General features: G+C 47.6%; 1 protein-coding gene across 5 annotated transcripts in view; it reads left to right on the top strand.

Annotated features, from left to right (window-relative positions):
• The window catches only part of Tbc1d9b (TBC1 domain family member 9B), a 54,559-nt gene extending 43,985 nt beyond the window's left edge, over positions 1-10,574 (top strand). For 2 of the 5 annotated variants that reach the window (XM_045151727.1, XM_045151724.1), the window contains exons 16-22: positions 1,630-1,870; positions 2,300-2,365; positions 3,724-3,795; positions 4,027-4,077; positions 6,652-6,729; positions 7,202-7,308; positions 9,235-10,574. In XM_045151727.1, the coding sequence (XP_045007662.1) occupies positions 1,630-1,870; positions 2,300-2,365; positions 3,724-3,795; positions 4,027-4,077; positions 6,652-6,729; positions 7,202-7,308; positions 9,235-9,930 (1,311 nt within the window). In that variant the 3' untranslated portion in view covers positions 9,931-10,574. The remainder of the gene's footprint in view (positions 1-1,629; positions 1,871-2,299; positions 2,366-3,723; positions 3,796-4,026; positions 4,078-6,651; positions 6,730-7,201; positions 7,309-9,234) is intronic. The other 3 variants (XM_045151725.1, XM_045151726.1, XM_045151728.1) reach the window with 3 other exon arrangements.
• Positions 10,575-12,023: the final 1,449 nt, after the last annotated feature.

The raw sequence follows: 12,023 nt of genomic DNA, 5'->3' as shown, positions 1-12,023 counted from the left end.
TACATTTAAGTCATTGTAGCAGACAGCTTCAGGTTCACTGAGATGAACTTCCAGACCAGGCACAGTTATGGAGGAAGGGATACTTACTGAAGCTTACAGATCCAGGGGAAGTTCCATAATAGCAGAAGAAGCTGACCTGCCTTCACAGGACCAAGCAGAGAGAGGGAAGCACAAGCCTAAAAGCCAAAAAGCCACACAGCACACTTCAGGAACTCCAGCTAGGTACACTTTGCATATCTTTAGATTGAAATTTGAAACCCACCACCACACTTTAAGTTCCACCCAGTGACACTGCCTCCAGCAAGGTGGCAAACAAATAAAAAACTGAATATATTGGGGGCCATCTTTTCAAACCACCACAGTCATCTTACATAGAAGGGACCAAATCAGCTTCTTTAACTGAAAAGTTAATAATACAGCTTCAGACATGGCTAGATTCAAGTACTCAAAACATGCTGTAAGGCTCCCCCACCTCTGATGTCTCTTCTTGCAGAATGGCAGGACTGTCATGAACAGGTCCAGGGTCATGGTTTCAGTAATCCCAGTGGAAAAGAATTTTCTTTTTCCCAATATTTTATTTATTTATTTGAGAGAGACATAGAGGCAGACCAGAGTCAGTGTGGTATGCCAGGGCCTCCTGCCACTACAAACAAACACCAGATGCATGCAACACTTTGTGCCTTTACATGGGTGGGCTGACAGGCTTTGCTAGCAAGCACCTTTCACCACTGAACCATCTCCCCAGGCAGAAAAAGAATTCTTTCCAATTTTTAATTACTTGAGAGAGAGGCAGGTAGAGAATTTAACTGCTAAGTCACCACTCCTGCATTTTTTTTTTAATGTGGTAGGTTCTCATTCTAGCCCATGCTGACCTAGAATTCACTATGTAGGCTCAGGCTAGCCTCAAACTCACATTGATCTCCTACCTCGCCCCCCAAGTGCTGGGATTAAAGGCATACGCCACCATGCTTGGCCTTCTTACCAAATATTTTTAGCAAAACACCCAGGATTAATTGTTGAAGGGACTCAAATTAGTTGATATGGCTGCAAGATGGTGTTGCCTGCTGAGCCAGCAATGAAGGAAGATTACCACCCTTGAAATCTTACAGCTTTACTATAGTTGGGAGAGGTTCTCCACACCAATCTCAGGAGCTGAAGGACACAAGGAAAACAACATCCACACTGCCCTCTGTTTTGTTTGGTTTTTGTCTCTGTGTTTTGGGATTTTTGTTTTGTTTCATTTTGTTTTGGGATTTCTCTGTGTTGCCCAGGCTACCTTCAAGCTGAACTCATGAGGTCACATGATCCTCCTGACTAACTTCTTTTGAGTGCTGGGACTGTAGGCATTTATCTACCTGCCCCTCTGTTCTTGTTGCCAGTTCTTATGGGCCTCTCCATCTGCCTTCAGTTCGGTTTTTAAGGTGGCCAACACACACTGGCTTTTGTATCAGAACAGTGGCTCTAAGGCTGGCCTTAGCAGTGCTCTGTCTCTGATCCTTTGATATGTACCAGGTCCTGTGACAGCTAGCCCATCCTCACCACCACCAAAGGAGGTTGGACATCCTGGCTAGCTTAGCCATCCCAACAGCCAGGACCTGAAATGCCATCTCACCAGACTGTCCCCCACAGGCCAAGCACCTGGCAAGTCAGTACTGGGGTAGTAACCACATGACAGCCGTCCACCGGGACCCCAGCCTGCCCTACCTGGAACAGTACCGGATTGATGTATGCCAGTTCCAGGAGCTCTTTGCCAGCCTGACACCCTGGGCCTGTGGCTCCCACTCACCTGTGTTGGCCAGCCGCATGTTCAGGCTCCTGGACCAAAACAAGGACTCGCTGATCAACTTCAAAGAATTTGTGATAGGAATGAGTGAGTACCTCACAATATGCCAGAGCAAGATGCTCCCCTAGCAGCCATATTCCCTAATGCTGGCCAACAGGCCTGTCCCACTGTGGCCAGCAGGGGGTGGCCTTGAGCCCATAGCCCTTGTAGAGCACAACAGTTTCCCTACTGGAGACAAGCTAGATTCCACTGGAAGCCCTGCCTGCCCTCTCCTCTCTCTCCATCAGTCTGGGGCTTCTGGCCCCAGAGGGAGACTAAGCAATTCTAAAGGGTCCAGGAAAAGCAGGAACCCTAGGGCTCATCCCAGCAGCCCTAGTGACCTGGCTAGGAAGGAGCAAGGCCTGCTGCCCAAGCTGTGAAGTCTCCACTGAAACCCACAGAAAGGGAAGGAATGGGGACATGGCCTGACACGTGGCTTTCGAGCCCTCCTGCCAGTCAGTACCCCTTCTTCCACAGGTGGGATGTACCATGGAGACCTCACGGAGAAGCTCAAGGCACTCTACAAGCTGCACCTGCCCCCAGGTGAGAGTCTTCAGGCTTCCTGCTGCAGGGCCTCAACTCTCTGGAACTGGAAATATGGTGGGGAGAGGCATGCTCCAGCATCCTAAGCACACTCTACTAGCCTCTGGATGGTTGGACTTCAAGGCAACTAGGTTCAACAGAGGGGAGGTAGCCTGGGCCCACTGGTGGGGAGGGCCTAAGGCTGAGGCTCAGCCATGATGGGAAAGAAGTATAAAGGAAGATTCCATCCATGTAAGAAGTCTTGAGTACAGGGCTCTGCCTGTTAAGCAGGACAATGGGACCCAGAAACCATGACAGGGCAGGGGGGATCTGGATGGAAGTGTCACAGTAACACAGACCCTGCTTTCATCAGTTTGTGCTTAGGCTTCTCAAGGTCTCCTGTTTATCTTGAGAGTCAGCCTGGAGCACTGCCAAGGCTGCCTGTAGATCTTATCTCATAACTGTGGAAGAGGAGGTACACCTCTGGCCTTATTAGTGCTGGAGCCATCATGGGGATGAAATGTTCCTATGGGCAGCTGGCCTGAGCCTAGGGAAAGGACTTGCAAATTCTGCGATCCTCCTGCCTCAGCCTCCTGCATACCAGGACTAAAGGCATGCATCACTCCACAACCCTGGCACAGTTTACTGGAGGAACAAGATTTTTTGAAGCTTACAGATCCAAGGGAAGTTCCATAACGATGGAAAAATCTGGCCCCATTTCACAGGTCCACACAGAGAGAAATACCACCAGCATCACCATAAGCAAGCACACTCTAGGAATCCCAGAACTCAGATAGCACTCTCCATACCTTAGCCTGGAATTCCAGATCCATCCCCAAACACACCTTAGAGCTGGACCCTAGAATCCGGCCACAGTGACACCTCCATCCAAGTGGCTAGAGATTCTATTGTGGGGCATCCATTCAAACTGCCACACACTTGTAATTCTAGCATTCAGAAGGCTAAGACAGAGTGATACAGAGTTTGAGGCTAGTTTGGGCTTCAAAATGAGATCCTCCCTCCCCAGTCTCAAAAAGCAACCAAAAGAAGTAATGAACAGATGCAATCAGCTCCATTGAAACTACCAGCAGTGTTATAAGTAGAGGTGCTGGGGCTGGTTGAAACATGGGAGGGAGAGGGGAGGCCTTTGTTTAGGACTCCAGGAAGTTTTTGAGTAAGAATCACATTATTGCCCAATATGGTGGCATAACCCTTTGATCCCAGTACTTAGGAAGCTGAGGTAGGAGGATCGCTGTGAGTTTCAGTGCCAGCCTGGGACTTAAATAGTGAATTCCAGGTCAGCCTGGGCTAGAATGAGGCCATACCTTGAAGAAAAAAAATCACATTATTTTTTCCTGCCCTTTTCTCTTGAAACACAGCTCTAAATCCAGAGGAAGCTGAGTCAGCCCTAGAGGCCACCCACTATTTCACAGTGGACAGCTCCTCAGAAGGTGAGCAATGATAATATGCAGCGCAACCAGCCACAGCCCTGAGACCCCCAATCTCTCTGTGGGTCTGAAGCAAGTGTCCAGCAGACCCACTGTGAGCTCAGGGGTGTTTCCTGGGAGGGGTCTGAGGTACTTCTTGGACTGAGTTGCCCCTGTAGATGTGGATGTGCCTCACATCTCTGTCTCCCTGGACCTTAGCTTCTCCCTGTGCACCTCTCTCACTGTCCCCTCCAGAACCTCCTCTGGCCTCAAATCTGGATCTTTTCCTGCCATGGGAGGCTCAAGGTGAGTCCCTGGAGAGCAGGGTGACCCTTCACCTCTGGACTTTCCCTTCCCTTTATTCAAAACCTGAAGGCTTTGTGTCCCAGGGACCTCCTAGGACTTCATCCCATGGGGATAAGTCCTGAGAAGAACTTAGAACAAGCTGCTCCCTACAAAAGAGGATTGGTCTTCTTTCTGTCATGGATGGTAGTGATGAAGGCGTGCAGCAACCAGACACGAAGCAGCCCAGGCCTCACTATGCAGCCACTTATAAAAAGTACCATTTTATTAAGTGTGTGTGTGTGTGTGTGTGTGTGTGTGTGTGACACACACACACACACACACATTTGAGAGAGAGAGAGAATGGGCACACCAGACCTCCTGCCACTGCAAATGGATTCCAGACGTATGTGCCACTTTGTACATCTGGCTTTATGAAGATACTGGAGAATCAAGCCCAAGCCGTTAGGCTTTGTAAGCAGGTGCCTTTAACCTCTGAGACATCTCTCCAGCCCCAAAGAGTCATTTTTAAAGAAAAGGAATGCAGCTGGCGTGGTGGAACACGCCTTTCATCCCAGCACTTGGGAGGCAGAGGTGGTAGGATTGCTGTGAGTTTGAGGCCACCCTAAGACTCCATAGTGAATTCCAGGTCAGCCTGGGCTAGAGTGAGACCCTACCTTGAAAAACCAAAAAAAGAAAATGAAAAAAGGAATGCAGAATGCTGTCATTGTAACTGAAACATATTCAGCATGGGCAAGTCAGGTAGATACTCCCCTTGGAAAGCAGTTTCATGTTCCACAGTATTTTTTCATTACAGAAAAAATACATATGTATGCCTGTTAGAACTTAATCCTGGGCCGCATTCAAAGCTCATTGGCAGCATCTGACCAAGGTGAGGGGCCATTCTGGGCCCTGAGGTTTGGCAGTTGAGTTGTCAGGGAAGGATCAGGGTGTGACTCAGTGGTTGAGCACTTGCCTAGCATATATATGAGATCCTGGGTTCAGTCCCTAGTATTGAAAAAAAAAATAGGTATTTTAATGCTGGAATCTTTAATTCCAGCACTTCAGAGGCTAAGAAAGGAGACATTTAAGCTTAAGGCCACCCTGGGTTCAAAATGAGATCCTATCTTAAAAAATAAAGGCTGGGACCAGGCAATGTAGTGTATGCCTTTAATCCCAGCACTTGAGAGGTTAAGGCAGGAGGATCACTGTGAGTTTGAGGCCAGCTTGAGACTAATGCCAGGTCACCCTGGGCTAGAGGAAAACCCAACTTTAAAACAAACAAAAAAAGTATGTGTGGAGGGGGTTGCTGGGGATGTATCTTGGTAGAGCTATGGCCTAGCATACACAAAGCCCAGGTTTAAATAGCTGATCAATCAATTAATCACCAACTACTAATTGCCCTGTAATTTCACATGGAGAATGATACACACCAATGACCTCAGGGCTGGGAATGTAGCTCAGTTGCCTAGCATGCACAAAGCCCCGAGTTTGGTCCCTAGTACTACATAAATGGGGAATGGAGGCACACACTTGTAATCACAGCACTCCAGGCTGCAGGAAGTAGATCAGAAGTTCAAGGTTATCCTCCGCTACATAGTAAGTTTGAGGACAACTTAAACTACATGAAACCATGTCTCAAACAGGGCTGGGGCTAAGAAAATGGCTCAGCAGTTAAAGACACTTGCTTGCAAAGCCTCCTGGGATTAAAACTGTGCACTACCACGCCCAGCTGAGATTTGGATACTTTTTCTTTGGTGCAGCGGTGGAGGGGCAGGGGGGAGGGAGCTCGAGGTAAGGGCTTGACCACTATGTAGACTCAGGCTGGCCTCAAACTCATAGCAATTCCATGCCCAACTTGTATTATTTTTTTTTTAATTACTTTATTTGAGAGATAGAGTGAAGGAGGCAAAAAGAGAATTGGCATGCCAGGGTTTCCAGTTGCTTCAAATGAACTCCAGATGCATGTGCCACCTTGTGTATCTGGCTTCTATGGGCCCTGGGGAATCAAACCTGGGTTCTTTGACTTTGCAGGCAGTGCCTTAATTGCTAAGCCATCTCTCCAGCCCTTGTATTCTTTTTTAAAACATTTTTATTGTTTTATTTGTATGTGTGTGTGTGTGTATGTATGTGCACGTGCGCGTGCATGCATGCATGTGTATGAGTGCACCAGACTTTCTTGCTACTATACATGAATGGCACATGTTTGAGCCCCTCTTTACATCATGGTACCCATGATACTGTGGTACTGTGGAATCAAACCCAGATTGGCAGGCTTTGCAAGCAATTGCCTTTAACTAAACACTGAAACATCTCCCCACCCCAGGCATAAGAAGGCTTATTAGCCATGGGGGGCCGGGACTCTGGTGCTGGGGATGGAACCTGGGTCTGGACCATGCTAAATATGGACTCTACACTGAGCTACAACACCAACGATTCATTTTTCTTTAATATAACCAAGCAAACATTGCCAGGTTCTCCCTTGCTACAGGGTAGGGGTCAGGGCTAGCCAAGCAAGAGGGCTGCCTGGGACCCTGCTGGCGCTGGTTCAGTGGTTTGTAGTTAAAAGATTTTCTTCCGTGTTCATGTTGTTTTTAGACTGTCTAGAAGCACTGCCACAGGAGCAGAAAGAAGGAAATGGAAATGAGGCTGTCCAAGAAAGAAGAGGAGGTCCAGGTCATTCTCTACTGGTGCTGGACACCAGGGCTCAGAGGGGTCTGGGCCTTTTGTTTGCTGCATCCCTCCCCACTCACTGTGGGGGACCTCCTAGCCCCAGGGGATGGCAAACATGTGCCCTGACAAAGGGGCCAATACCTTGAGTGGAGAGCCTGGCTCATTAGCTACCAAGGGCCCTAAGATCTATCACTCTCCTGATGTATAGCCAGACCTCCCACCTTACACCATCCTCTCTCCAGCCGCCTTGGAGAAGACAGGGTTCATCTTCCTCATCTTGGGTCCAAGCTGCCTCAGCTAACTTACAGGAGACCCAGGGGAGTACTGGGGTGTTTTCCCACTATTTCCCAACTACCAGAACATTTTGTAATAGCACCCAGGTAATCTAATGTAGAGAGCATCTAGACTTATTATAGCATACAGCCCACTTTCTCTTGTTTGACAAGTGGGGATTAATCTCTCTTCCAATTGACAGAGGAGAAGGGGACCAGCCCTCCTGACTATCGACACTACCTTCAAATGTGGGCCAAGGAGAAGGAGGATCAAAAGGAGACTATTAAGGATCTTCCCAAGATGAACCAGGTTAGGTCCATCAGAGCCTGCAATATATATTCCTAGAGAATTCTGTCCATGCCTAGAACCTAACATTGCAGCCTTACAGCACTCACACTCCAGCAATCTCGTTTGAGTGGGAATTCTCTTCCTTACTTCTGAAGTCTGTTAGACCTGAATAACCATTGTAATGATTCCAAAAAGATACGAGACAGGGTGTGTTTGCAAAGTAACTACTTTTTTTTTTACAAGAAAAATCCAATATACAAAGTTTGATGAAAACCTACCTTCAATTAGATTTAGCTATGAATACAAAGCTACAAAGTAACTACTTTTGTAGGTTGACTCAATATCCATTAAACCAGAGAAACACCAGGGAAGGTTAGCCTTCAATAGCAAGAGGCTCCTATCCTACCTTTGATAAGAAACCTCAATAGCACTCCACCGCCTCCAAAGCCCAGGTACCTCTGCAGTGGGTTCACCATTCACTAGTCTCTCAAATCAGTAGCTTGCTACCATGCTAAGAGTATTACAGTCAATGAAGTGACAGCCTCTGGATTCAGACTGCAGACCCTGACCAAAGGCACCTCTTGAGTTACAGCCAGACTGTGGGCCTATGGTTAGACTTCACCCTAGATGTACCCAGAGAGGGCACTGCATTCTGAGCATTCTTCAGGCTTCAAGACTGGCAGCCCCTGAAAGGAGGCTTCATCATCCTCTTGGGCCAGGACATAGACCCCAACTCCCCTCCAGCCCCTCCTCAGCAGTGTTTACCTTGTTGGGCACTGAGCCTCATTGAAAGAGTCCACATGGTTTGTGTTAATTATAAGAAGCTGAGGGTGTTGGAGAGATTGCTTAGTGGTTATGATGCATGCCTGCAAAGCCAAAGGACCCATGTAAGCCAGATGCACAAGGTGGTGCATGCATCTGGAGTTTGATTGCAGCAGCTAGAGGCTCTGGCGCTTCTTGGTCTCTCTCTCTCTTTCATTTATTCATTCATAAATAAATAAATAATTTTTTAAAATAAGAAGCTGAGGGCCAGGGAGATGACTTAGTTGGGTAAAGCATTTTGGCAAACAAGCATGAGAACCTGAGTTTGAACCCCCAGCACCTACATAAATATCAGGCATAGTAGTGCTCACCTGTAATCCCAGAGCTTGGGGTGGAGATGGGATTCCTAGGGCAAGCTAACTAGCTAGACTAGCTGAGCTGGTGAGCTCTGGGTTCAAATAAGAGACCCTATTTCAATAAATAAGGTAGCAAGTAATTGAGGAAGACACCAGACATCAGCCTCTGGCTTCCAGACACATATCCCCATACACACACATTATGAACACATACATACCACACAAACACAAAATGAAAAGGCCAGGCAAGATCGCACATGCCTTTAATCCCAGCACTTGGAAGGCAGAGGTAGGAGGATTGCTGTGAGTTCAAGGCCACCCTGAGACTCCATAGTGAATTCTAGGTCAGCCTAGACTACAGTGAGACCCTCCCTCAAAATATCTATATCTATAGATATATATATGTCAAAGATGCTTCCAAAATACAACAAGGAAGTCCTAATACAGAACCTGAGAGTACAACTCAGTGGTAGAACACTTTCTTGCATGGAAAAAGTTCTAGGTTTCATCCCCAGCACTGTAAGCCAAAAAAAAAAATAGGCTGAAAGGTAGATCTACTACTAACAGTACATGTAGGAAACAGACAGTCCAAGTCAAAACCAAATCCTTTACTTCCTGAAAAGAAAGACTTGAAAGGGCTGCATAGCAATGGTCAAGTGACTTTTCTCTCTGAACCATAGAGTCCTAACCTTTGAAATGGAAACAGTAAAGCACAGGTTTGTGTAGTCAACATCCCAGACTCCAGCCTATATATTCAGTCTGCTAGCCTGAAAGTACACCAATCCATCTGTAGCCACTTCTCTGTTTTCTTTCTGGTTTTCTCCCTAAGGAGCAGTTCATTGAGCTATGCAAGACACTTTATAACATGTTCAGTGAAGACCCCATGGAGCAGGATTTGTACCATGCCATTGCCACAGTGGCCAGCCTCCTCCTTCGCATCGGTGAGGTAGGCAAGAAGTTTTCAGCTCAGACAGGCAAGAAGCCCAAAGATGGTAACAACAGTGCCACTAAGGAGGATGAGCCACCAGCACCCAAGCCCCATCAGGACTCAACACAGGAGCTTCAACCTCTGGCTACAGGGAACCCCCAGGCCAAAGCCAGCGGTGACACTCACTTTGGAAAAGCACTTCAGGAGAGTCATCTTGTAGTGGAGGGGGGCAGTGGCGAGGGGCAGGGCTCTTCCTCCATGCTTTTGTCTGATGATGAAACCAAAGATGACATGTCCATGTCCTCCTATTCTGTGGTCAGTACAGGCTCCCTACAGTGTGAGGATCTCACAGATGACACGGTGCTGGTGGGTGGGGAAGCCTGCAGCCCTTTGACCACTTCGCATGGCGGGGGCACTGTGGACACGGATTGGTGCATCTCCTTTGAACAGATCTTGGCCTCCATCCTGACAGAGTCTGTGCTGGTTAACTTCTTTGAGAAAAGGGTAAATATTGGACTCAAGATCAAGGAGCAGAAGAAGGTGGAGAGACAGTTCAGTACCTCCAGTGACCATGAGCCATCTGGAATCTCAGGCTGAACTAGAAATGGAGGCTGACCTCTGGTCTCTGCCCTCCCTTCCTCCCTTTCTGTGTTCTCCTTAAAGACACACACCCATTCTCCCTTAAGAAGGGAGTCATAGAAACAGAAGGCTGAAGCAAACCCAGTTGCCTTAGGAGAATTCCCTGGGCCAGGGCTCCATCTTCCTGCCTACTTGGAACCAGCCTAGAGACCCCCACTTGAGCTGGCTGTTAACAAATAGTATTAGAGGCTTTCAGATCTAGCCCTGCTTGCCTTATGCCCCTGCACCCTATGCTGTGCCTAGGACACGCCAGTTTTCATCTACGGAAAGATGTACAGTTGAATGTCCCAGGTACTAACTGCTGCTGCCACTTGGTGGCAAGGTTATGTGCTTGGCTTCCAGGTGACAGAAACTTCCAAGCACCCACTTGGTGGTTGTGCCTGAGCCTCAGGAATGAAGTACTCAGGTGGGGAAACATCTGTTCACAGGGGCGGGTGTCTTGCAGTGCAGGCATAACTTACATGGCCTTTTCACTCCTCACCATTAACTTTAAAAAGCACATCCCTCAGGTCCTGATCTATTTCCTTGTCTTCATTTCACTTGGCTAAAAATCACACTGTGCTTAATGCCTTAATAAATCCATGAAAGAAAGAAAAAGCAAACTGTGTACCATGCCTTCATGTGACCCTCAACCACTGCCTAGACCACCTGGCCTCTTCCCAGTCTGCACTGTGGAAGTTCAGAGTGGTGGAGTTACCAGGCCCTCTAGAAACTTAGATCATAGGAGGGAAACCTCAAGCTCTGGGGATCCCAGTGCCCAGGAGAGCATGGGGTATATATGTGTCCTCAGCACTGTGCTGTACCAAGTTGTTGGCCCATGGGTTCAAGAAGCAGACTATGATACTATAGGTGACCAGTGGGGGGAAGGCTGTGGGATTGAACCATGAGGACCCCCTCAATGTGGAGCAGGAGCAGAAACTGATCATGAGTGTCTAGAATTTGCCCCACATGCACAGAGCTGCTCTTCCACTAAAAAATATATCTGTGGCTATTTTTATATTTGTTTTTATATGTGATAGCTTAATGGTACCACAAACCTGTGGTCCCACACTCAGGAGGCTAGGGCAGAAGGATTACCTCAAGTTGAGGCCAGCCTAGCCTACATAATGAGATCTGACTCAAATAAATTAAGTGGTAGCTCTAATAAGGTACCCTTTGCTTGTTTAATGGACAGGTTATGGATTTCTAGTAAATTTACAGTTGTGCAACCATCTCCACAATGCAATTCTGGATCTTTTCTATCAGAAAGCTCTCTTAGGTCCATCTTCAGTGGACCTCGTTCCTACTCTCAACACCAGGCAACCATATGATTTCCACAAATTGTACAACTTTTAAAAACAGCAGTCCAAGCTGGGCATGGTGATGCACACCTTTAATCCCAGCACTGCAGAGGCAGAGATAGGATTGCCTTAAATTCGAGGCCACCTTGAGACAACAGTGAATTCCAGGTCAGCCTGGACTAGAGTGAAACCGTATCTCAAAAAACAAAAACAGGCGGGACCACAGTCACCAGGCTTGGCTTGAGCCGCAGTAAAAGCCAAGTGAGGGGACTTTCCACTCACACTGGAGCTCTCCACAAACTCAAGAAATGTGAAGGGAGAACAGCAGTCAACAACGGAGGGGCAGATCACAATGTAGAAGAACATGTGGACCAGTGAGAGAACTAGAGCCAGCATTGGCAGCCTCTCCTCCCCCACTGACAGTGCCCAGCTCTGGAGAACAGAGCAGCAATCCAGCGACCCAGCCAGCCTATTTGAACCCACAGCGCACCAAAGAGGGACCCAAACGGGAGCGCAGCATAACAGACAAGAATCACCCCAAAAGGTAACTGGGATCACACCAGATCAGTACCCGCTTAATAAACCTGGTATATAGGCCTGAACCGGAAGTCCTAATTGCACCTTCCATATCAGAGTAAATTATATGTTAAATCTAATGGATGGTCAGATTTGCCTTTTTTTTTTTTTTTGGGGGGGGGGTTTTTTCAAGATAGGGTCTCACTCTAGCCCAGGCTGACCTGGAATTCACTCTGTAGTCTCAGGGTGGCCTTG

The sequence above is a fragment of the Jaculus jaculus genome, chromosome 6 (genome assembly GCF_020740685.1).
Source record: "Jaculus jaculus isolate mJacJac1 chromosome 6, mJacJac1.mat.Y.cur, whole genome shotgun sequence".
NCBI lineage: Eukaryota > Metazoa > Chordata > Mammalia > Rodentia > Dipodidae > Jaculus > Jaculus jaculus.
The sequence above is the reverse complement of the archived record's forward strand: the minus strand, read 5'-3'. Positions and strand labels throughout refer to the sequence as shown.